General features: G+C 41.2%; 2 protein-coding genes across 15 annotated transcripts in view; one reads left to right on the top strand and one right to left on the bottom strand.

Annotated features, from left to right (window-relative positions):
* POP1 (POP1 homolog, ribonuclease P/MRP subunit) overlaps positions 1-8,958 on the bottom strand; it is a 42,683-nt gene extending 33,725 nt beyond the window's left edge. For 2 of the 12 annotated variants that reach the window (XM_063642869.1, XM_063642872.1), the window contains exons 1-4: positions 8,803-8,872; positions 4,518-4,639; positions 4,136-4,306; positions 2,691-2,834 (exon numbers count right to left, since the gene is read on the bottom strand). In XM_063642869.1, coding sequence (XP_063498939.1) covers positions 2,691-2,832 — 142 coding nt within the window. In that variant the 5' untranslated portion in view covers positions 2,833-2,834; positions 4,136-4,306; positions 4,518-4,639; positions 8,803-8,872. Of the gene's footprint in view, positions 1-2,690; positions 2,835-4,135; positions 4,307-4,517; positions 4,640-7,484; positions 7,742-8,802 lie in introns of all 12 variants that reach the window. The other 10 variants (XM_063642873.1, XM_063642868.1, XM_063642876.1 and 7 more) reach the window with 10 other exon arrangements.
* Positions 8,952-25,007, top strand: RIDA (reactive intermediate imine deaminase A homolog). 3 transcript variants are annotated; one of them, XM_055286866.2, is made up of 6 exons: positions 8,952-9,161; positions 17,735-17,840; positions 20,142-20,196; positions 20,462-20,530; positions 21,919-21,974; positions 23,554-25,007. In XM_055286866.2, exons 1-6 carry the CDS (start codon positions 9,097-9,099, stop codon positions 23,614-23,616), a joined length of 414 nt encoding a protein of 137 aa, XP_055142841.1. In that variant the 5' UTR covers positions 8,952-9,096; the 3' UTR covers positions 23,617-25,007. The 3 variants fall into 3 exon arrangements, with proteins under 3 accessions (XP_055142841.1, XP_063498958.1, XP_063498959.1); XM_063642888.1 differs by having other exon boundaries at positions 8,983-9,408; XM_063642889.1 differs by lacking the exon at positions 8,952-9,161 and adding an exon at positions 12,391-12,555 and having other exon boundaries at positions 17,718-17,840.
* Positions 25,008-26,597: the final 1,590 nt, after the last annotated feature.

Raw genomic sequence — 26,597 nt, 5'->3', positions numbered from 1 at the left:
GAAATCTGGGAGTACTTGGAAATATTTATATCACAGCTGAAGGGGGCTGGGAACATCTTTTTCCCATGGGAATGCTGAATAAACTGTGTGTTATATGCCTTCATTCTGACTGTGACCCATCACATGAGGTCGGATGTGCAGTTTTCCACCTATTATGTCATATCAGCACTCAAAAAGTTTTGGGTTTTGGAGCATTTCAGACTTCAGATTTTTGGATTAGGAATGCTCAACCTGTATTTTGTGACAGCAGCCCAAACGACACTCCCTTAATACTATAATCCATATGATTGTGTACAGTCTTTTATCCTAATTCTCTGCCACACTCAAATTGAGAGCCACTGTACTAAATAAATAACTAAAAGCAAAGTTCCAGGATGGATGTGGTGGCTCACACCTCTAATCCCAGAACTTTGAGAGGCCAAGGTGGGTGGATCACTTGAGTCCAGGAGGTTGAGACTAACTGGTCAACGTGGCAAAACCCTGTCTCTACAAAAAAAAAAAAAAAAAAAAAAATTAGCTGGGCATAATGGCACATGCTTGTAGTCCCAGCTACTCGGGAAGCTGAGGTGGGAGGATCACCTGAGCCTAGGAGGTCAAGGTTGCAGTGAGCCACGATTGTGCCATTACCCTCCAGCATGGGTGACAGAGTGGGACCCTGTCTTAAAAATTTAAAAAGCAAAATTTCCAGCCAGGCACAGTAGCTCACGACTGTAATCCCAGCACTTTGGGAGGCCGAGGTGGGTGGATTGCCTGAGCTCAGGAGTTCAAGACCAGCCTGGGCAACACGGTAAAACCCTGTCTCTACTAAATACAAAAATTTAGCTGGGTGTGGCAGCATGTGACTGTAGTCCCAGCTACTCGGGAGGCTGAGGTAGCAGGAGCGCTTGAACCCAGGAGGTGGAGGTTGCAGTGAGCCGAGATCGCACCATTGCACTCCAGCCTGGGTGACAGAGCAAGACTCTGTCTCAAAAAAAAAAAAAAAAAAAAACTGTTTGTAAATTAAGGGAGAGATCAGTAGAGAATTTTATAGTGTTTCTGCTTATTTCAATTGTGGTGTTAATTATTAAGCCACTGTAAATCTTAGAACATTGGGAGGTTTAAATGAGATAAAAAATGTGAAAGCCTTATCATATGGCATGGTAGGCATCAACTGTAGGATCTGAATCTAGACCTTATGAACTTGATTCTAAAATTTACTTAATCAGACCCAATGCAGTTTTTTAAAGCATTCCAAACAAGTTCTTGGCCACTTGCTTTTGCTGTCTTCCCAAATTAGCACTTTCTACCGCTGCCCTAATGAACAACTGTGATCTTCCTATCACTTCATAAGGTTCTCAAATCAGCACACCAGTGAAATACAGATATGATGACTATACTGCACTTCTCTTAGGAAATACAGAAGTGTAATAATCATTGATGTTAAGGTAGAAATAAAATATACCAGCTCTAAAATATGCATAGCCAATTTTCATTATTTATAGTAGTTATGTTTCATACAGTCACTGAATTATGTCAATGAATTAGTGAATACTGAACCATTCCTCCTAGTGGGGATACATATATATCTTCATCTCACACAGATTATAATCTTTTTTTTTCCTTTTTTTTTGAGACAGTCTCACTGTCACCCAGGCTGAAGTGCAGTGGCACAATCTTGGCTCACTGCAACCTCCACCTCCCGGTTTAAGTGATTCTCCTGCCTCAGCCTCCCAAGTGGCTGGGACTACAGGCATGCACCACCATGCCTGGCTAATTTTTGTATTTTTAGTAGAGATGGAGTTTCGCCATGTTGGCCACTCTGGTCTCGAACTCCTGACTTCAGGTGATCGGCTCACCTCAGCCTCCAAGAGTGCTGGGATTACAGGTGTGAGCCACCGCCCCTGGCCATATTATAAACTTATATCCAAAAAACAACTCCTCGGGGTAGAGTCTATTTCCTTTATTTTACAAAAGAGAAAATGAAGTCTAGAAATGCTAAGTGACCTGCATGAGGCTGCCCCAGGGCTGAGATTCAAACCCCAGTAGAGCTGGAGCTTCTTGCACTGTACTGCCCTGCCCCTGTACTGCCTCCATCCTCTGCCCATTTCTGCATGAAAGCTGGGAAGCTCGGCTGGGAACGTAAACACAGGGCAACTGAAATTTTTCCTGCTCTATATATGTCCACAAATGATAGCCAAAGCTCCATGGGTATTAATATTGGGGTTACAAATAAGCTTTGGCAAGTAGGCAAACTTGCAAATAGGAAATTCAAAAATAATAAGGGTCTACTGTATCGGCTTTTAATTCAGCTCATTTACTATTTAGATAATCACTATCAAAAGAGCTGACAAAAGCAATTTGATCAAAATGGGAGTGTAGGGAGCATCATGTGTATCTTTTTTTTTTTTTTTTTTTGAGACAGAGTCTCGCTCTGTCTTCAGGCTGGAGTGCAGTGTCACGATCTCGGCTCACTGTAACCTCTACCTCCCAGGTTCAAGCAATTCTCCTGCCTCAGCCTCCCGAGTAGCTGGGACTATAGGCACATGCCACCACACCCAGTTAATTTTTGTATTTTTAGTAGAAACGGGGTTTCACCATGTTGGCCAGGATGGTCTTGATCTCTTGACCTCATGAACCGCCCGCTTCAGCCTCCCAAAGTGCTGGGATTACAGGCATGAGCCACCATGCCTGCTCTATTATGTGTATTTTACCTTGTTTTTGAGCTTGGAAAGGTTTTTCACCTCCATTGTGGTGCTTTACGCCTCTGTCAGCCACAAAGCCAGAGGACAGAGTCACATTGGTGGGCTGGTTTCTCATTTTCTTGGCATGTTTTCTTTCTTTTGCATTAGACATTTCTGGAAAGGAAGTAATACATTTAATACAGGGAAAGGAAACTTCCACTCAAAAATAAAAATAAATTTAAGGAGCAAATATTCATGTGATTCAAAATAAGTCTGTTGATGGAACAGACCCTATTAGTACATTCCAGTTTGCACTGTCAAATAATTAAATCATATACAACTGCTGATACCACATAAAGTCTGTTAGAAGAATGAAAAATGAGATAAGATTGCTATGGATGATAAAAAAATTAATTAGGTCAAATACTTTATCTTGATTCTTAGATGAAATAAGAGCCACCTGAATCGATGAAATATAGAACACCCTATTCCAAAAGGAGAAACTCTATTAAAAACGACACAAATTACTGACGCTTTCATTTCTGCTACTCAGATGAGGCCAGCTATATATTTAATTTATAATAGCAATAGATAATGATTTCAATTTGAAGCAAGATAAAGGACAAAAACAGTGGGATCCCGACTGATTTACCACTCAGCAGTTCCCAACTCTCAAACTCAACATCCCCTATTTTTACTGATTCAGTTTGAAGGAGCTGTTTTCTATTTTTAAATGAAATGAATGTTATAACCTATTAGACACATATCAAGACATACCCTACAATAGATGCCCTAAATGTAACATAAAGGAGACCTAAGAAGTAATTTTAATAAAATAATATGTATTTCTGTATGTAACTGTTTCACCACAACTACACTAGATGATATTATGAAATAGATTTTGAACCCAGGGGATAATGACATCCACAAAGGCACCAGCACAGGCATTGGCACAATCCATAAAGCTGGAGAATGGGCCTGGAAGCCCTTCAACCCCGAGGTACCAGTGATTAACTCTTTCATTGCTAACTGTAGGAAATCCGAAGGGCCCTACACATGGACACACTAGGAGACAGGGCAGCTCAGAGCAGCTGGTATTTACCAAGCTGTTCTCAAAGTAGTTCAGTATTTTAATACCAGTCTTTACTTCTACCTATACATAAAATTACCATGAATTCAACAGCTACAAAGGCAAAGCAGCACAGATGTGTTGTACCAGTGCCTCAAAGAGAAGGTAGCAATGCCACTAATTACATAATTTTCCAAATTGGTGAACACTCCTTAGTAAACTACCCCACCCCCGCCACCCTGCCAACAAAAGTACAAACTTGCTTTGATTTACTGCATTACTGGAAAATTCAGTGCATATTAAAACTGTGTAACCAGGCCAGGTGCGGTGGCTAAATGTCTATAATCCCAGCAGTTAGGGAGGCTGAGGCAGGCGGGTCACTTGAGATCAGGAGTCCGAGACCAACCTGGCCACCATGGTGAAACGCCATCTCTACTAGAAATACAAAAATTAGTTGGGTGGGCCGGGTGCAGTGGCTCACGCCTGTAATCCCAGCACTTTGGTAGGCCGAGGTGGGTGGATCACGAGGTCAGGAGATCGAGACCATCTTGGCTAACACGGTGAAACTCCGTCTCTACTAAAAAAATACAAAAAAATTAGATGGGCATGGTGGCGGGCGCCTGTAGTCCCAGCTACTCAGGAGGCTGAGGCAGGAGAATGGTGTGAACCCAGGAGGCAGAGCTTGCAGTGAGCCCAGATCACACCACTGCACTCCAGCCTGGGCGACAGAGCAACACTCCATCTCAAAAAAAAAAAAAAAACAATTAGTTGGGTGTAGTGGCGCACACCTGTAGTCCCAGCTACTTGGGAGGCTGAGACAGGAGAATCACTTGAAACCAGGAGGTGGAGGTTGCATTGAGCCGAGATCACACCACTGCACTCCAAGCTGGGCAACAGAGCGAGTCTCCATCTCGAAAAAAAAAAAAATACCCGTGTAACCAATAATTTTACATAAATTAGGTACTGGGCTACTGTGGGGCTTTTCTGCACATAGCAAGCTGTCTAACATCCCTGGTTCCTGCCCAATAAATGCCAGCAATGTTAGCCCAATTATGCCAACCAAAACACATGCACAAACTTCCAAAATGCCAGCCACATCAGAATTTGCCCACTTCCACTGAGAGCCACTAAATTAACTACCCCCCATTCACTTACTTCCTTTTCCAATGCAAGACCTCACACAAAATTAAGACTTGCCTATGTGGTATAGTATTTAAGGGCTTTCACCATGGAGTTTGAAAGATGTGGGTTCAAATTCCTTCTTTACACTTTTTAGTTACATAATCTTAGGAAAATTACTTTCTCACTTTCAGCCTCAGCCTCTTCCTCTACAAGTTGCTGTGAGAATTAAACATTATATACAGGCCAGGTGGGATGGCTTACGCCTGTAATCCCAGCACTATGGGAGGCCAAGGCGAGTGGATCACTTGAGGCCAGGAGTTCGAGGCCAGGAGTTCAAGGCCAGCCTGGCAAACATGGTGAAATCCCATCTCTACTAAAAAATACAAAAATGAGGCCGGGCGCAGTGGCTCATGCCTGTAATCCCAGCACTTTGGGAGGCCGAGGTGGGAGGATCACAAGGTCAGGAGATCAAGACCATCCTGGATAACACGGTGAAACCCCGTCTCTACTAAAAATACAAAAAATTAGCCGGGCGTGGTGGCAGGCGCCTGTAGTCCCAGCTACTCAGGAGGCTGAGGCAGGAGAATGGCGTGAACCCGGGAGGCGGAGCTTGCAGTGAGCAGAGATCGCGCCACTGCACTCCAGCCTGGGCTACAGAGCAAAGACTCGTCTCAAAAAAAAAAAAAAAAAAACCAAAATGAGCCACGTGTGATGGCATGCACTTGTAACCCCAGCTGCAGGGGAGGCTGAGGCACAAGAATCCTTTGAACCCAGGAGGCAGAGGTTGTGGTGAGCCGAGATCACGCCACTACACTCCAGCCTAGGCAACAGAGTGAGACTCTGTCTCAAAATAAAAAAATGAACAAACATATACATACTGTATATGGTTTTGGCTTTGCAAAATGCATATACACAACTCACTTAGCATGCGGCTTTATGCTAACTAAATGCTCAGTTTACGGTAGCTATTATTCTTAAATAATAAATGAAATAGCAGGGATTGATGCCATTTCACTGTCTCACTCCACTAATTTCAACTAAATGAAAGACAACTATATCTACACGCAAAAACATTTTTCAAATTAAACGGTATGAAGGAAGTAAATGGAGTTCTGCAGAACTGGCTGGCTAGTGAAGCACATGACTCAGACCAGTCTGCATTAAAAGCCATTCCAAATATTTTACAAAACAACTTAGTTAACCTACTGTTACCTGCTTGAATCAGAACTCACCAGCAAGACCAGACAAGAACACCATAGGAACTCTAGCTCCCCTCAGTATTAGAATGGTCCAAGAAAAGGTTGGTGCTGGAGGATTAGGATAACCTTGGGAACATCCCTGAGCTTTGGGTCCAGACTGAAATATGAGGAAATCAAACTAGCAGTGGTCCTCTAACAGCAGAAGGGAATGAATATAGGATGCATCTTTATGAAGTCTAAGGATTTAGTTAAAAAGTTTCCAGAGGCCTGGTGTGGTGGTTCACACAGATAATCCCAGCACTTTGGGAGGCCAAGGCGGGAGGATTGCTTGAGCTCAGGAGTTCGAAACCAGCCTGAGCAACATAGTGAGAACTCATCCCCACAAAGAGATAAAAAAATAAGCTGGGCATAGTTATGTGTTTGTGGTCCCACCTACTCGGGAGGCTGACGTGGGAAGATCGCTTGAGACAGGGAGGTCAAGGCTGCAGTGAGTGAGCCTTGATCACACTACTGCACTCCAGCCTGGGTGACAGAGCAAGACCCTGTCTCAAAAAAAAAAAGTTTCCGGAAGGAATCTTAACTCTTACCTTCACCTTCAAGTCAATTTTGTCAAACTTTAATAAGCACTAAATATGTGCTGCCTTTATAAAAATATTTTCCCCAAATCTTCAAATAAAATGGATACGTTATGTTTTCTGATACAGCTTAGTATCCTCTGGCCAGACACAACCTTTGGTGTTACTTAGTTCCCAGTTTGAGATCCTGGAAACTAACTAGATGATGTCGATTTTCTTCCAGATCTAAAAAGTTGGTGATTCAGACTTGATATAAAATTTGCCTTAAGAATAAAGGTACCTCGTTTCACAAGATATATTTTACACAAGTTGAATCATTTGTAATGCTCCAAGATAGCTTCTTATTTAAAAACTTAAATGGTGAATTATTTTGTAATAAAAACATGTCTTAATTATCTAGTTTAATCAAATTTAATAAACTTTTGGGCACCTACTATGTGCCCAATAGTTTCAGGCTGTGTGTAATTCCAAAGTAGAATAAGAATTTTGTCATCTTAGGCAGCATTGAGAACTTGATGTGGCAGGCACTATTCTACATGACTTATTCATTTAATTCTCACAACTTTGTGGTCACTAGTATTATTCTCATCTTATAAATGAAGAAATCGAAGCACAGAGATTTTATATACCAGTCCAAGGCTACTAAGCTTGTGATTGTGCTGATTCAAACCAGGCAGTCTGACTCTCTCCACTATTCTTTTTTTTTCCCGCCCCTTCCCTTTCCAATCCACTATTCTTGAAACATATAACAACTAGAAAATAGGACCTCATATAATAAAATACTAAATTATGCGGTACAGCACAATAGGAAACAGGACAAGGGAAAGAAAAAAAACGAGGCCGGGCATGATGGTTACACCTGTAATCCCTGCACTTTGGGAGGCTGAGGTGGGAGAATTGCTTGAGCCCAGGAGTTGGAGACCAGCCTGGCCAATATGAAGAAGCTCCGTCTCCACAGAAAATACAAAAATTAGCCGAGCATGCTGGTGTGCACCTGTAATCCCAACTACTTGAGATGCTCAGGCTGGAGGATTGCTTCAGCTCAGGAGGTCAAGGTTTCAGTGAGCCAAGATCATGCCACTGTACTCCAGCCGGGGTGACAGAGTGAGATCCTGTCTTGAAAGAAAGAAAACAAAGAAAAGGAAAGGAAGGAAAGAAGAAAAAGAAAAAAATGTGAATTGGTAGGAAAAGTCAAAGAGAAAATAGGATTTCAGTTAGCTGGAATTTGCACAGATAAGGAAGAAAGAGTATTCAGGAATCTACTGTGTGAATACAGGAGGACTCTAGTGGGAAAAGGGAGTAGATGACAATGAAACTTGAATAGGCAAGGGGAGGCCAGACTGAAAGGTCTTTTATTCCAGGCCCCAAACCAGTGAAAAAGATCAGAAGGTTCCTAAGCCGGAAGTAGGAAGGCCAAAACCTTAGCAGTATGTAGGACAAAATGAGAGGGAATAAAGCAGATTTTCTTATATTATCTTTAGGAAGCAGGGAAGGCAGAGATTTTCCTTTTTTTTTTTTTTTTTTTTTTTTTACTGTTGCATTCCTCCTAGCATCTACCAGAGTGCCTTACACAAAGTAGGGACTCATATATCTGTGAGTGCCTGCATAAATGAAGAAATGAAGCGTACTTACAATGCAAATATTAACAGGGTAAGAAATATTTAGCCAAGTACCATCATCCCTTCTGACACAGCAGAATACTCACAAGGGATCTGGGCCATTCCAGATCAATATCTTTCTGAAATGATATCCCAATCACTAGGGCTCTGTTCAGACAGTGACCTTGTAAAGCCCGAGGAGCACCCTAGAGAAGGGAACACAGGAGGAGCAGGAAGGGGAACACGGGAGGACCAACGCCCAGATCTCAGCGTGGTCGCCTGAATGACCCATCTTAGTCCTTTGGGGTTGCAGAAGAGGGGATGCAAGCCCATTCCCAGGATGGCCTCCGCCCGGCGGGGCAATGAAGGGAAATGACTGACGTAGGGGGCTCGAGCGTAGGGGCCGAAGGAGATGCGACACCAGGAAGAGGGGCCCCGGGCACAGGCAGCAAGGAAAAGAGGTCAGCGGAGTCTGAGGGAGAAAAGATGAAGAGGGGAGACGGGCGCCGGGAGGGGGGCCGCCACATACAGTCCCCCCGACACTCGCAGCCTGGAAGGCACCAGCCCCTCACGACCAACCTGCCAGACGCTCTGAAGACTCCCCGAGTCAGAATGACAAGCCTCCGCTACAGTACCCACCGAGCCAAAGCGCCTGGGGAGCGCGCTGGAGAGCGCATGCGCCAGACCGGGCGCTTCCTCCACGTGGCCTGGAGCGTCGCCGAAACTACAGTTCCCAGAATGCAGCGCGAGCCCGCCCCCAGCGGGAGCTGTGGGGCAGAGGCGCTGCTGTGATTGGTCGGTTCCGTGAGAAGCTAGCAGGGCCGGTGCTGGGGCTTCTTCTCTTGAAGGGGCTGCAAGAGGCAAGGCTTAGCCATGTCGTCCTTCGTCAGAAGGGTGATCAGCACCGCGAAAGCCCCAGGGGCCATTGGACCCTACAGGTAACGAGGCTAGTGGAAGCAGTGTCGGACCCAGGGCGTGCGGGTTCGGGGATTCGGGGTTGGGGCCACTCCGGGTTGGAGCCCCAGCTAACACGGGAGGAAATTGAGCCTGGAAAGCGAGCAACGCGCCCGAAGACCCACAGAGAGTTGGGAGCCACGATGGGACCAGGAACCTGCACTCCATGGGACTTTGCTCGTTCTGGGGCTGCCTCGCTGCGGAGCCCAGCCTGCCAGAAAGCTCTCCCTGGTTAGAAGCCTTTAGACCCTGTGTTTTGTTTGGGGGAGGGGGTCGTTTTTGTTTTCTTGGTAACAGGTTTATTGAGATATAATTCACGTACCATAAGATTCACCCCCTTTAACATGTACAATTCAGTGGTTTTGACCATACTCACAGAGTTGTGCAGCCATCACCACTTTCTTCAGAACATTTTCATCACCCCAAAAATAAATCCCATCCCCATTAGCATTCACTCCCCATTCTCCTCTCCCCCCGGCCCCTGACAATCTACTTGCATCTTCATGGATTTATTTGTTGTGGACATTTCCTATAAATTGAATCATAAAACATGCGGTCTTTTATGACCAGCTTCTTTCATTAGCTTCATACTTGGTCCTCCCCTCTGTCAATTGAAAAGAGCCCCATCAACAGCTCCCTCCTTTAAACCTACTGCTGTGAGAAAAGGCACTGAGATGTGGCAGAACAGGAATTATTATAGAAAACTTGGAAATAAAATGCAGTGGAAGTGAGAGGGCAAGTGGGATAGGGAGTAAAGGAGAAAAAAGACAAATTGATTTTAACTTGGGGTGGAAGAGGAAAAAGAAGATTTAGGAAGGTTCCTTGTGAAAGGTAGTCCTTTGGTTTTGAAGGTTGGTTTTGTCATTTATAGTAGTGTTGTAAAGTTTGATTTTTAAATTAATTTATTAAGGATTTCAACAGGAAGTCATTGAGTGAAGGGCATGGAGGTAGAAGTCAGGTAGAGGGAATGGCTTGAGTGAGGGCATGGAAGTAGAAGTCAGGTAGAGGGAATGGCTTGAGTGAGGGCATGGAGGTAGAAGAATGCATGGTATAAAGATTTTGGGGAGAAAGTTTTCATAATTCAAGTGCTACTTCTATCTTTTTTGTTTGTTTGTTTGCCAAATCTGTATATCACTTATAATTTACTTAACCTATTTCTTTGAGATGGCTCACTTCATTTTATTTAACAAGTTAATTGAAAAAGGAAACTTTACAACAGTACACTAAATAGAAAACAATTCAATACAAAGCAATAGTAAAAAATAAACTCAATTTTAAAAAGGTATTATTAAATTTTAGCCAGATATTGCAGTTGGCTCAAAACCTGAGGCCTGCTCTCTCTTTGTTAAGAGTGATGTTTCTTTAGCCGGGTACTGTGGTTCACGCCTGTAATCCCAGCACTGTGGGAGGCTGAGGTAAGAGGATTGCTTGAGGTCAAAGGTTCAAGACCAGCTTGGGCAACATAGTGAAACCCCATATCTATTTTAAAAAAAAAAAAGTTTAATTAAAAACTTTCAAGTGATGTTTTAATTTGTTTTCTAAAGATGTTTTTTTTCTCCTTAATATAATCAAACGGGGTAGAGTCATCATTGCTAACATTTACTCATGCTTACTCAGCAGCATCGGGCACTTTTTTTTTTTGAGACAGAGTCTCACTCTGTTGCCCAGGCTAGAGTGCAGTGGCACAATCTCGGCTCACTGCAACCTCCACCCCACAGATTCAAGTGATTCTCATGTCTCAGCCTCCCGAGTAGCTGGGATTACAGGCAGGTGCCACCACACCCGGCTAATTTTTGTATTTTTAGTAGAGACAGAGTTTCACTGTGTTGGTCAGGCTGGTATTGAACTCCTGACCTAAAGCGATCCACCTACCACGGCTTCCCAAAGTGCTGGGATTACAGGTGTCAGCCACCACGGCTGGCCAGCACCAGGCACTGTTCTAAGTGATTTATGTGCATGGTTATATTATAGTCCCCATTTTTCAGATGAAGAAACTGATGTGTGCAAAATTAAATAATTTGCCAAAAGTTACACCACTAAAACGTGATGTAACAAAATTTGAATTTAGGACATGGGTACTAGAGCCTAGCCTTAATCATTTACTTTGTTGTCCCTGGTGTAGATAGAAAAAAAAATTGGAAAAGGAATCATTTTCTTACTATGTTTTACTGTGTATGACTGACTCCTTTGAGAAATACTGATTAAGAGTTGGACTTTGGATTTGAATTTTTGTTTTGCCTCTTTTTAATTATATGATCTTGCAGAGTGACTTAACCTCTCTTAGTTTGCTTCTTTGTCTTCTAAATGGGCATAAATAATATCACTTGATAAGATTATTGTGGGAATTAAATAAAAGTGACCAATAAAAATTAGATTTTGGCCAGGCGCAGTGGCTCACACCTGTAATCCCAGAACTTTGAGAGGCCGAGGCAGGTGGATCACAAGGTCAGGTGTTCAAGACCAGCCTGGCCAAGATGGTGAAACTCCGTCTCTACTAAAAATACAAAAAAAAAAAAAAAACAAAATTAGCCGGGCATAGTGGCGTATGCCTGTAATCCCAGCTACTCTGGAGGCTGAGGCAGTGAATTGCTTGAAACTGGAAGGCAGAGGTTGCAGTGAGCCAAGATCGCACCACTGCACTCCAGCCTGGGCTACAGAGCGAGACTCTGTCTCAAAAAAAAAAAAGAATATTTTAGCAGAGTACAGGTTGTGATGGTTTCCAATACTAAATGGAAGAATATAAACTTTATTTTGTATATAATGAGAAACAATCAAATGTGTTTTTTTTCTTGTGGTTGTTGTGGTTGTGTGTTTGTATGTGTGTATATTGAGACAGTGTTTCTCTGTGTCACCCAGGCTGGAGCCAGGATCACTGCTTATTGCCGCCTCAACCTCCCAGGCTCAAGCCATCCTCCCACCTCAGCTTCCCAAGTAGCTGGGACTACAGGCTCAGGCCACCATGCCCAGATAATTTTTGTATTTTTTATGGAGCTGGGCTTTTACCACGTTGCCCAGGCTAAATGTGTTTAAGCAGGGTGGAACATGATCAGATCTTTTAAAAAGAATTCTGATAGTTATTCTGATAGAAATTTGGAGGTAAAGAAAGTGAGAATAGTTAGGGGATATTATAAGTAAAAATTTGTGATCTTTTTTCTCCTTCTGCCCTAATGTCTTTCTCTCAATCACACAGTGGTAGCATTTAGAAAAAGACTTTTGCCTCCAAACAAGAGGGACACAACCAAATCAAAGTGATTATTAGAGACACTTTGTCCTGGAGCCTGCTAAAGAGCATACCCCTTCCTTGACCTATTTAGAGATACTCTGTGGACTTTGTTCAAGAAAGAAAGCATAACAGTAATGTGCCTGGTTGACTTGAAGGTAGGTGGGAGTCAACTGTCTTTATTAAGCTGAAAGCAAAAAAGAGGGGAATCATCATATGAATGTGCCAGTATGACAAGGAAAAAAAGCCACCAACCAGCTTCATGGTGTGGAGACTTCCAGGACATTGTGCCTCTTGTGCACTAGGTGACTAGAAATAGTGCTTATTTTCAATACTTAATGTTTAAGAAAAAAAAACAGACTGCAACTAACTACTTATATTCTGATAAAGTTAATTGGACATGTTTTAGGAACCTTTTGGAAACAAGAGTTTTTGTGCGTGGAGTGTGTAGTGAGTACACTTTTTGAAAATCCTGAGTCCTCTCCAGGAAGAATTCAAATGTGTTGAACTTTCAGTCCCTGGCATTGGGATGGATGGGGTGTTGTCACTAATTAGCCAATCAGCTCAGCACATTTCAGGAATACTTCCAGACAGAACCTTGAAAGATTTCAACATTGCATTGCTTTGCGTCGCACATTTTGCACACCATCCTCATAATTTGAAGCAGTAGCCCGTGTGGCATAGACTATGATGTGAGAATTATTAGAATGCTTTTGAAAGTGTGATTACCCTTTAACCTGGTAGTAGAACAGTACACTTTTAAATTTTCTGAAGTCCAACCACTTGTCTTTGGATAGTAGGATTCTTATGCTCAGAAAGTGTCAACTAGCCAATTATTCTTATGAACAGACCTCTTTAGATCTATAAGAGATAACTCACATAGCTCAGATGGTCTCAGCTCCAGTGCTTGTTTTTTATATTTTGAAAATAAAAGAGTTTCTTTTTACTATCATGAAGTTTCTGATAAATAATAATCCATATGGTCTTAAAGTGTGTTTCAGATATGGGGAAAGCTGAAGGCACTTTGCACAGGACCTAGGGCAGACGGCCTAATTCTACACAGGACAGTTAATAAAAAACAGTGTTTACTGATGGTATTATTTAACCTGAGAAAAGATTACTAATTAACAAACTCAGTAGTTACCTATTTGTGGGCCAGTTTGAAAGCCAGATAGTTGAGAAGACTTTCTAGACTTTCTGAATCATGTTACCAAGTTTAAACATACCTCCTTACCTCTCTCCAAAGCATTCGCTATAAGTCGACAAGTCCTGCTAAAAAGAGATTCACTGACAACCAAAATTGTTTATGCTAGTAAGTGGTTAAAGAGCAAAACGTCAGCAAGTAGTTATAGTGTGCCTACTGTATGCAAGGAATCACCTACACCCTACACAGCTACAGAGACATGATAAGACATTACCCCGACCTCAAGGAGTTTAGAGTCTAAGATACCCTGGGAGACAGGATAATAACAGGATGAGTTACAACACGAGGCAGGATCCTGTACATAGTATAAGGAAGATACAACCAAAGCACTCCTGGGATCCAGGGGAAAGAAAAGTTACTTAGGGAAAGTGTGTGTGTGTATGTGTTTAGTGCAGTTTTATTTATGATAACAAAATATTGGAAGCAATGGTGACTAATTAAATAAAGTACATCCATATTGTAAAACATATGTAGCTGTTAAAAAAAATAAGGAAGCACTCTACATATACTTATGGAAAGATCTTCATGATATTCTGTTGAGTGAAAAAAACAAAGTGTACAAGAATGTTTAATATGCCATATTTTATGTAAAAGAAGAGAGAAAATATATATTTGTTTTGGTTATCTGTTCATTAAAGAAACTGGATGAATACATAAAGAAGAACAATGGTTCTGGGCTGGGAACTGAGCAAACAGGGAACAAGAATGGAAGAAAGACTTTTCACTGCAATTCTTTGTATATTTTCTGGATTTTTGAACCGTATGAACTCCTATTCAAAAATAAATTATAAAGGAAAAAAAAAGATGTGGTCAAGAAGGCCAGGGAAAACTTCATGAAATAAAAGAGGAAAGTTTGGAGCATGTTGGAAAATGGAAGAATAGGGAACTAAAAGAAGATGATTAAAATGAGACTATCTTAAATTTATAAATAAGCATAGAAATTTTAAAACAAATTTCACTTTTTTTTTTTTTTTTGACACAGAGTCTTGCTCTGTTGCCCAGTCTGGAGTACAATAACGTGATCTTGGCTTACTACAACCTCCACCTCCCAGGTTCAAGTGATTCTCAAGCCTCAGCCTCCCAAGTAGCTGGAATTATAGGTATGCACCACCACTGGCTAATTTTTGTGTTTTTTAGTAGAGACAGGATTTCCCCATGTTGGCAAGACTGGCCTTGAACTCCTGGCCCCAAGTGATCTGCCCGCCTCAGCCTCCCAAAGTGCTGGGATTATAGGCATAAGCCACCATGCCCTGCCACATTTCACTTCTAAATTAAAATTACATTAAGGCTTCTTTCTTCAACATCTTAAAAAAACAGACTTTCTTCATCCCAAAATTAATATGATTCCTATAAAATGTAGACTTGTTTGGCTTTTTTTCAGGTATCAATGTATTGTATTCTTTTTCCTGTGATTTTATCCTACTTCTGAAATTTAGCATCCTCATAATAGAAAAAGTCAGTTACGGAAGTAAGCACTTTTCAGAAATGAAGTTGTATTAATTCGTTTTCGCACTGCTATAAAGATACAACCCGAGTATTTATAAAGAAAAGGGGCTTAATTGACTCACTGTTCTGCATGGCTGCAGAGGCCTCAAGAAACTTACAATAATGGCGGAAGGGGAAGAGGCACATAGTATATGATGGGAAGCAAGAGAGAGTGTGCATGTGTAGGAGGAACTGTCAGACACTTTTAAAACTGTTACATCACGTGAGAACTCACTATCACGAGAACAGCATGGGGGAGACTGCCCCCATGGTCCAGTCATCTCCCACCATGTCCTGCTTTCAACTTGTGGGGATTATGGGCGTTACAATTCAAGATGAGGTTTGGGCAAGGATACAGCCAAGCCATATCAGAAGTGGACCCTCAAAAGTATATCCTTAATTGATCCTTCAGTAAGCAGTGACTAATCTTGTCTGAGGATGACTACTTATGTTTTTAAAAGTGCCCTTGAAATTGCATTTTTTTGCTTTACAGCTATATTGAGGTATAAGTAACTTATAAAAGTTACCCATTTTAATGGCCGGGTGTGGTGGCCCACGACTCTAATCCCAGCACTTTGGGAGGCCGAGGCGGGCGGATCACCTGAGGTCAGGAGTTCAAGACCAGCCTGGCCAACATGGCAAAACCCCATCTCTACTAAAAATGCAAAAATTAGCTGAGTGTGGTGGCTCACGCCTGTAATCCCAGCTACTTGGGAGGCTGAGGCAGAAGAATTGTTCGAACCCGGGAGGCGGAGGTTGCAGTGAGCCGAGATTGCACCACTGCACTCCAGCCTGGGTGACAGAGTGAGACTCCGTCTCAAAAAAACAAGTTACCCATTTTAATTAAGTGTAATGTTCCATGAGTTTTGGTAAATGTATAGAATCATGCATCCACTATAATAGTCAAATTTTAGAATATTTCCATCACTCCCAAAAAATTCCCTTGTACCCATTTATGATCACCCCCGGCCCCAGACAACAATTAATCATCTTCTGCTGCTATTGTCTTTTCTAAGGTTTCATTTAAGTGAAATAAGACAATATATAGTCCTTTGTTGGATCTATCAGTGGGTGCATGTGTGTGCGTCTTGCTTTTTTGCTATAAATAATGCTGTTCTGAACATTCACGTAAAGTCTTTGGACATGTGTTTTCATTTCTCTTGGATAGTTGCCTACGAAAGAAATTGCTGAATTGAGGCTCAAGCCTGTAATCCCAGCACTTTGGGAGGCCGAGGCAGGAGGATCACTTGAGTCCAGGAGTTTGAGACCAGCCTAAGCAAGACCTCATCTCTACAAAAAATAAAAACAAATAAAAAATAAAATAAAAAATTAGCAAGGCATGGTGGTGCACACCTTTAGTCCCAGCTACTTAGGAGGCTAAGATGGGAGGATCACTTGGGCCTGGGAGGTCAAGGCTCCAGTGAGCCAACATCCTACCACTGCACTCCAGCCTGGGTGACAGAGCAAGACATTGTCTCTAAAAGAAGAGTTTGCTGGGTTGTATGCTAAGTATATGTTTAAATTTTTAAATAAACTGCCAAACTATTTTCTAAAGTGGCAGTACCATTTTGCATTCCTACCAACAATGTATGAGGGCTGCTCCCCATCATTGCCAATGCTTGCTTTATCAGTGATGTCTTAGTGTGTGGTTTTGCTTTGCATTTCTCTAATGACTAATAATGTTGAGCAAATTTAGTGTACTCTAACTCTTTGTATATTTTCTTTTGTGAAGTATCCTTTGCTTATATTTTATTGGGTTGTCTTCATATTATTGACTTTTAAGAGTTCTTCTTATATTCTGGATATAGGTACTTTATTAGTTATATGTTTTGCAAATATTTTTCTCCCAATCTGTGACTTGCCTTTTCTTCCCCTGACCCCTTTTTTTTATTTTGGGTCTCTCTGTTACCCAGTGCTACTGAGGCTGGAGCACAGTGATATACTCATGGCTCAGCCGGGCGTGGTGGCTCACGCCTGTAATCCCAGCACTTTGGGAGGCTGAGGTGGGCGGATCACGAGGTCAGGAAATCGAGACCATCCTAGCTAACACGGTGAAACCCCATCTCTACCAAAAGTACAAAAAATTGGCCAGGCGTGGTGGCGGGTGCCTGTAGTCCCAGCTACTCAGGAGGCTGAGGCAGGAGAATGGCGTGAACCTGGGAGGCGGAGCTTGCAGTGAGCCGAGATGGCGCCACTGCACTCCAGCCTGGGCGACAGAGTGAGAGTCCGTCTCAAAAAAAAAAAAAAAAAATACTCATGGCTCACTGCAGCCTTCAACTCCTGGGCTTACGCAATTCAATCACCCTAGCCTCCTGAGTAGCTGGGACTGCGGGTCCCATACCATCACCATACTCGGCTGTTTTTTATTGTTTTTTGTAGAGACTGAGTGGTTGCCCATGCTGGTCTCAAACGCGTGGTCCCAAGCGATCCTCCTGCTTCACCCTCCCAAAGCACTAGGATTACAGCACCCAGCCCCTTTTCAGTTTCTTAAAGATATCTTTGATAAACAAAAGTTTTTAATTTTCATGAAGTCCAATGTATCTTTTTTTTTTAGAATGTATACTTCTCTGTCCTATCAAAAAAGTCTTCTAGCATTGAATTTTATGTTTTATACTTACATAAATACACTAGCTTTCTGTTTATTGCAGTCAAGCTGTATTAGTCGACAGGACCATTTACATTTCAGGACAGATAGGCATGGACCCTTCAAGTGGACAGCTTGTGTCAGGAGGGGTAGCAGAAGAAGCTAAACAAGTAAGTCATTTTCCACATTTGAGGTTCCCTTTTCTACTACCTTTTTAATGTTGAAGAGTATTAAGAATCCACTTGCCTGATTTGTTTTATAGAGATTAACAGATAAATGTTTTTTAAACTACTTACTGCTTGATTTAACATAGTTTTTTATCTAAGAGTTGGAAATTTGATGGATCGTGAATCATCTAACAACCGAAAGAGAGATTCCATCTCCTTAACACTAAATTGACCTTAAACCTGAATCATTGACGTCAGATGACATGTTGCCACTTCCACATGGATTGGGAAATTTTCTTGTCAGGGCCACTGATCTGCCCCTCTTCAAAAAAAAAAAAAAAATTACTACTACAGAAGTAAAAAGTCAACATTTTTAAAAATAAGAATGGGGAATATAATTTTAATCCAATAAATATAACTAAACCATAATTTAGGCCAGGCACAGTGGCTCATGCCTCTAATCCCAGCACTTTGGGAGGCCGAGGCTGGCAGATCACTTGAGGTCAGGAGTTCAAGACTAGCCTGGACAACATGGTGAAACCCCATCTCTACTAAAAATACAAAAATTAGTGGGGGGAGGCCAGGCACAATGGCTCACGCCTGTAATCCCAGCACTCTGGGAGGCCGAGGCGGGCAGATCACCTGAGGTCAGGAGTTTGAGACCAGCCTGGCCAACATGGTGAAACCCTGCCTCTACTGAAAATACAAAAATTAGCTGAGTGTGGTGGCATGTGCCTGTAGTCCCAGCTACTCAGGAGGCTAAGGCATGAGAATCGTTTGAACCCAGAAGGCAGAGGTTGCAGTGATCTGAGATCGTACTATACTCCAGCCTGGGCGACAGAGCAAGACACCATCTCAAAAAAAAAAGTAACCCAGTCAGGTGGCACATGCCTGTAGTCCCAGTTACTCAGGAGGCTGATCCAGGAGAATCGCCTAAACCTGGGAGGTGGAAGTTGCAGGAAGCCAAGATTGCGCCACTGCACTCCAGCCTGGGACACAGAGCAAGACGCTGTCTCAAAAAATAAAATAAAATAAAACAATCAACTATAATTTAATGCATTTACTGAGTCATATAATGCTGAAAGTTTGTTTTGTTTTGTTTTGTTTCTTGAGACAGCCTTGCTCTGTTGCCCAGGCTGGAGTGCAGTGGCGTGATCTCAGCTCACTGCAACCTCTGTCTTCTGGGTTCAAGCAATTCTCTTGCCTCAGCCTCCCGAGTAACTGGGACTACAGGCACGTGCCACCACACCTGGCTTATTTTTTGTATTTTTAGTAGAGATGGGGTTTTACCGTGTTAGCCAGGATGGTCTCAATCTCCTGATCTCATGATCCACCCACCTCAGCCTCCCAAAGTGCTGAGATTACAGGCATGAGCCACTGCACCCTGCCTAGCTAAAAGGTTTTTAAAAACCTCAATGTCCACTCATAAAGAACTGGTTGAATAAATTATGCTAGATCAATACAACTAAAGTAATGTGGAAAGATCTCTGAGGTAAGTTGTTGCATGGTAATAAAACCAAGATGCAGAACAACATGCACAGTATGCTACCATGTGTGCTTGTGTGTTTAAAAATATGTAACGTAAGCAATTGACTGTACCTAGAAGGATATACAATAAATCAGGAATAGTGGTTACCTCTGAGGAGGGAAACTTGGGAGAGGGAGAGGGGGTGAGAGATATCTTTACACTGTATATGCTTTTTTAATAGCTTTTGAGTTTTTTGTTGTTGTTGCCTTATCCATGTATTACCTATTTAGAAGATTATTTTAAAAGACACGAGAATATAATGAAATATTACATTGTGACCAGCAAAGTGGGAAGGAAGAGTGAATCCAAAAAAAGATAAATGTTTTTCCAGAAGCCAGTATCTCCAACTGTTATATAATTTACTAATACTGTTTTTTGAGAAAAAGGAAAAAGAACCCTTTAAAGTCAAATATTGCTTTAAAAGAAAACATGTTTTAATGCTTACTAGCTCATGCTTATCCTTGAAGTGATATCAAATGAAGAACCCCAGAAATTATTTCTGTGGACATTGGCTGAACAATTAACACATTTTAGCACTGAAGAAGGAACTTCAACCTAGTCTTTTTACGCACAAAAGGAGACAACCTTTTCACCATATTTCAGAAAGACTCATTCTATTAAAGGAAAGCCAAGAAACACACTCGTAAGCAAGTAGGGAGGATTCTTCTGCAACATAAGCTATTTAAGGAGGTATTAGTAAAAGATGATTAATTGAATTTAATTAAAGCTTTAATTCTAACATCAGTGACTTAGGCCTTTCTTGGCTTGGTTCATAGGCTCTTAAAAACATGGGTGAAATTCTGAAAGCTGCAGGCTGTGACTTCACTAACGGTGAGCAATTTGATACTATTTCACATTTCTTTTTGATATTTCTTTGGTCTTTTTGAAAAATATATGGCGTCCAGTAAGATGCCGTGCCGTATCTTTGTTGCTATTTAAAAGTTATTTTAAATAGCAACTGTTCTACTTCACTTCTTTGGTCCCATTTCAGTCCCATTTTAATCAAGACAGTCTCAGAATCATACACTCTTTTTCTAAGTAATGTTTTGGGTCAGACCAAATAACTAAACCTAATGACAATGTTTATATCTTCCAGTGGTGAAAACAACTGTTCTTCTGGCTGACATAAATGACTTCAGTACTGTCAATGAAATCTACAAACAGTGTAAGTAATTTGGCTTTATTCCTATTTTCCATTTTTAAAAAGAAATAAATCTGGTCACATTAACGAATGTGCATTATGAATTAAGAGTGGTAGGAGATGCTAAAGAAATGGTCATAGATCTTAAAAGAATTAATAATCTGATTGGAAATATGTTGTATACCCCCCATGAAAAAGTTCTAAGACATTTCTATTGCATTCCCTAAAACAATATACTGAAACCCTACATATCCATTTTTCAAAAGCTTAATTTCATTAAACCCTTCTCAGGCTTTTTAAACTCTCCTAAAAAGTTTTTTACGCATAGATTTTATTTACTGTTGCTGTGTGGTCCAGCCACCATCTTTATTCCGGCTCTCTCAGACTCATTAGTTAGTTACTTAATATTTCTATGCCTTGGTTTTCTCATATGCAAAATGGAGATAATATACTCCTACCTTATAGGGTTGTTGGAATGATTAAATGAGTCAGTACAACATGTAAAGCACTTAGATGCTGGTGTGTTATAAGCACTGAGTAAATGTTAGCTATTACTAACATTGATGTCATAGTAGGGAAAATTGGTGTCCCCAACACCTAGTGGGATGAGGCAAAGGTATAACATGGAAAAAGCATCATTACTTATTCTCTCCTGAAGAAATGACTAGAAAAGACCAAAGTTGGCAGTGGAAGTACTTGCCAAAATTGCTGGAGATGGGCACTTGTTCCCTATTTGGATAAATAGTTTATAAATATCACTTTAAAAACAAAACTCCATTCACATCAAACAAGATCAAAATGTTAGGGTATATATTTCTTTTTTTTTTTTTTTTGCCAGAAAGCTAAGAGATTTTAAAAAGTATTAACTATCATAGGAATCATATGGCAAAATATTTTATCAAACAGATCTAATACTGAGCCTCTTTTTTAAAATGTTGCTTAAGGCCGGGCGCAGTGGCTTACACCTGTAATCCCAGCACTTTGAGAGGCTGAGGTGGGTGGATCACTTGGCATCAGGAGTTTGAGACCAGTTTGGCCAACATGGTGAAGCCCCATCTCTACTAAAAATACAAAAATGAGCCAGGCGTGGTGGTGCACGCCTGTAATCCCAGCTACTCGGGAGGCTGAGGCAGGAGAATCTCTTGAACGTGGGAGACAGAGGTTGCAGTAAGCCGAGATCACACCACTTCACTCCAGCCCTGGGCGACAGAGCGAGACTCTGTTTCAAAAAAATAAAAATAAAATGTTTCTTATATCTAAGAACTGACTAGTATGTGAAGCATTTGCCAGATTATTAGTTGTAGAGTATTGAATAACAATAGAATATCTGAAAACTAAAATAAAATTTTTCACTTGATCTTTATTTTTTCAACTCTTCTCTATTAAAAAAAATGAAATTCTTTTAAATTCAGATTTCAAGAGTAATTTTCCTGCTAGAGCTGCTTACCAAGTTGCTGCTTTGCCCAAAGTAAGTACACTTCAAATGACTAATGTACAGTTTTCAATTTCTACATTGTTTTCCTTCTATTAAGTAGACTAAGCACTGTGAAAGGAAACTTAAAAGAAGTAGCCTGGGCAGGGTGGCTTACCCCTGTAATCCCAGTGCTTTGAGAGGCCAACACAGGAGGATCGCTTGAGGCCAGGAGTTCTAGACCAGCCTGGGCAACCTAGCAAGACAGCCATCCCTACAAAAAAAAATCTAAAATTAGCCATGCATGGTGGTGGTGCAAACCTATAGTCCCAGCTACTTGGGAGGCTGAGGTGGGAGGAACACTTGAACCCAGGAGTTCAAGGCTGCAGTGAGCTATAAACGAACCACTGTGCTGCAGCCTGGGTAACAGTAAGGCCTTGTCTCTAAAAAAAATTAAAAAGAAAAGAAATAGACCCTGCTTCCCCAGGGACTTAAAGTCTGAAAGGAAATACCCCATATTACATGCATGAAAAAAAAATTAAGAAACCTTTTAAGACAACACATAAGCATAGAATCAAAATCAAAATACTTAAATTGTGAGAAAAGGCCAGGAGTGGTGGCTCACACCTGTAATCCCAGCACTTTCAGAGGCCGAGGCGGGTGGCTCACAAGGTCAGGAAATCGAGACCATCCTGGCTCACACGGTGAAACCCCGTCTCTACTAAAAATACAAAAAAAAATTAGCTGGGCGTGGTGGCGGGCGCCTGTGGTCCCAGCTACTCGGGAGGCTGAGACAGGAGAATGGCGTGAACCTGGGAGGCAGAGCTTGCAGTGAGCCGAGATCGCGGCACTGCACTCCAGCCTGGGCGACAGAGCGAGACTCCGTCTCAAAAAAAAAAATTGTGAGAAAAAATAAAATAGCAGCTGTACTGTTGTAATGTTACTTAGGGGACTATAAATTTGAGCCAGGTTTGTTTGTGAGTTCTGCAGTAAAAATTTCACCTGGCTATTGTACAATTAAAAATCTAAGCCTTCCACTAGAAAAATAATCTCTAAACCAGGGGCACACATGTTTCTCACCATTTTGATTTTGCTACTCTAACTCGAAGCTTAGCAGCACAATATTCCTGCCTATAAAAAAGCAGCTCTTACTGACTTCCACTTGCAGTTTCTACTAAAGAAAATTTATGTTTTAAGAGTGTCATCTGTATTGCTTTTATTAGTTGTTACTTGGAATGATCATTATCAAACCTATTAAGGTACTGGGTGTAGTAGAAAGAGCTCTGAACTTGGAATCACAAGACAAGGGTTCAACCTCTGCTATCTAGCTTGTGACTTGGGATGATTTAATTACTCTTTCTACACTTCAGCATATTATTCTGTGAATTGGGGGGAAAATATCTCTCTAATAGGGCTTCTGTGAGAATCATATAAGCTAATATAGTATATGAATATACCTAGCATGGAAACCTGGTCTATTATAGGTTCTTGGTGAATATTTCCTTCTCCTTTCCTTCCTTGAAAAGTTTAATGTTAAAAATGTTATATTGCTGTTGGTTGCATGTTTTTAGTAGGTATTATAGAGTTTGCAATTTGTACAAAATGATTACAACAAATTCCTTCATTTTCCTCACAGGGCAGCCGAATTGAAATTGAAGCAGTAGCTGTCCAAGGACCACTGACAACAGCATCATTATAAGTGGGCCCAGTGCTGTGTAGTCTGGAATTGTTAACATTTTAATTTTTACAATTGATGTAACATCTTAACCTTTTAATTTTCACAATTGATGACAGTGTGAGTTTGATGAAAATATCTGAAGCTATTATGGAAATACCATATAATAGGGAGAATTGAACATGAAGATTAAAGAAGGAATCCAGTTACTGTTTTAAATTACACCTGTGTACACCTGTATTACTGAATATAGGAAAGAGATGCCCATTACATAGTTACTCAATAAATAAAAGAGAAATACCAGGTAGGAAAGAAGAGTTATTATTCTTGAGAAATAATCAAGAACACATTTAATTCAAACTAATGATGTGAACTATTTAGTTTTGATGTCAGTTATGTGATTGTGCTTTTACTTGAGTAAAATTAAAGTGTTTAAATTTGAGGTCAAGGAGAAGATGGTGGAACAAAATTTTATATAGATAATATTTTTCTAATGGAAATAAAATAGGCAGATTTCCTTTGGTGAGATTTTGTTCACTTATTTCTTAACAGTTTATATATTAAAACGTATTGCCTAGTGGGGGCGGGTAAAGTTAAAATCTCCAACAATTTCATTTTTCAAAGCCTACTTCTGACTTCATACACTTTTTTTGTTTGTTTTGGTTTTTGTTTTTTGTTTTTGAGACGGAGTCTCGCTCTGTCTCCCAGGCTGGAGTGTAGTGGCGCGATCTCGGCTCACTGCAAGCTCCGCCTCCTGGGTTCATGCCATTCTCCTGCCTCAACCTCTTGAGTAGCTGGGACTACAGGCGCCCGCCACCACGCCCGGCTAATTTTTTTTTTAAATATTTTTTAAAATAATATACTTATAGAATGACAAATTTGTACTAGACTTAGGGGAGGAGAATGAAGTTTGAACTAACTTTCCTTCCCTCAGAAGAGCTTACTATTTTTCTCACTTCTGCCATGTGTTCCAGCAATTGGAAAGCATGAAAAATAACTCCAAATAAAGGATTCCATTTCAGTGAATTATTCATCTAGCATAAATCATAAATTGTGGTCAGCTAAGTGCTAATGTACTTAGGCAGAGTTGCTTACTCTGCAGCACTAATCAATGTTTATGAATATAGCAAGAATTACTGGAACATTCTCTATGACCTATTTCTCCAGTGGATTAAGTGCTGGCTCATTGACTCAACAGACTTAAAGTTCTATTGATAGTTGTGCTTTGACTAACTTGTTATTGCAACAAGTTTTGCAATTAAAAAAAAATCCCTCATGTACATCAACATACTAACAGTGATCATCTTTGATGAATTATGGGTAATGTTTCATCTTTTAAAGTTTATATTTTCTGAAGTTTCTACAATGAACATGTATTGTTTTATACTAAGAAAAAAGTAATTATTTTAATAACATCCTTCTTTTGTAATTATTGCCTAAAACAGTCATTCTGCTACATATAAGTACCTAGGCAGAAAGTGTTATTTCTACCCCCGCCAAGAAAACCAAAAAAATGTTGTTTAAAAACTCTTACATCCAGAAACTTGAAGATAATCTATACTGATCCACTAAATAACTCCTATTTGAAATCACTATTACTTTGTTCTCCACTGAACTGCTAGGGGTGTGGTGGTGGTTGGAAAAGTCACCATTGGGCCTTGTGACCTCCTAGTGAGGTGCTGGGCCCCAAACCCTCTCTCCAACCCAAAGCTACTCTACAACAGTACAGCTGCCATGGAAAGCCTCTTCTCTTGTCATTGAATGACTCTTTTTTTTTTTGAAATGGAGTCTCACCCTGTCGCCCAGGCTGGAGTGCAGTGGCGCATCTCAGGTCACTCCAACCTCTGCCTCCTGGGTTCAAACGATTCTCCTGCCTCAGCCTCCCGATACAGGTGCCCGACATCACACCCAGCTAATTTTTGTATTTTTAGTAGAGACGGGGTTTCACCATGTTGGCCAGGCTGGTCTCGAACTCCTGACCTCGTGATCTGCCTGCCTCGGCCTCCCAAAGTGCTGGGATTACAGGAATGAGCCACCGCGCCTGGCCAAAATGACTCTTTTAAAAGTGTTTAGAGGCTGTAATCCCAGCTACTCAGGAGGCTGAGGCAGGAGAATCGCTTGAACCTGGGAGGCAGAGGTTGCAGTGAGCCGAGATTGCACCACTGCACTCTAGCCTGGGTGACAAGGGCGAAACTCCATCTCAAAAAAAAAAAAAAAAAAAGAATCAGGGCCGGGTGTGGTGGCTCATGCCTGTAATCCCAGCACTTTGGGAGGCCAAGGCGGGCAGATCACCTGAAGTTGGGAGTCCGAGACCAGCCTGGCCAACATGGTGAAACCCGTTTCTACTAAAAATACAAAAATTAATCGGGCCTAGTGGCACATTCCTGTAGTCCCAGCTACTTGGGAGGCTGAGGCAGGAGAATGGCTTGAACTCACGAAGTGAAGGTTGCAGTGAGCCAAGATCGTGCCATTGCACTCCAGCCTGGGAGACAGAGCAAGACTCTCTCTCAAAAAACAACCACCAAAGAAAAAAAAAAAGAAATTTTAGAAATGTCCATATTCTATGAGAAAACAAAATGAGGCAGATCTCAAAACAAAATTGGTATCCCCAGTTGGTTTCTCAGAACTCTTTTTCTGGAAATTAGTGAGGTTTGCAGACCTCCGTCCCCAGTGGTGGATGGAAGTAGCATGTTTATTAATTTCAGTAGCACATTATTAAACTGAAAGAGTATTTTAGAATAATATAGGTTGGCCTTTCTTCTACCTTTGGGAGTTATTAAACCCTGGCTTTGATGTCCAGAGACCTCTTTCATTAGGCACAAGAATAATGATATGGTTGTTAACTTTTAACAATTCAAATGTTCCCCAAAAAATGTGCTGAGTGGTGGTACTGACCAGTAAATCGAAAAGCCTGCAATTTGCCTGTGCATGGATTACTAATGCCAACTTTTGTTGATACTAAAAGGAACTGGAAGAGAAATTCCATACTTGTCACCTGCTCTCTG

This window comes from Symphalangus syndactylus, chromosome 7 (genome assembly GCF_028878055.3).
Source record: "Symphalangus syndactylus isolate Jambi chromosome 7, NHGRI_mSymSyn1-v2.1_pri, whole genome shotgun sequence".
NCBI classification, from domain to species: Eukaryota; Metazoa; Chordata; class Mammalia; order Primates; family Hylobatidae; genus Symphalangus; species Symphalangus syndactylus.
The sequence above is the reverse complement of the archived record's forward strand: the minus strand, read 5'-3'. Positions and strand labels throughout refer to the sequence as shown.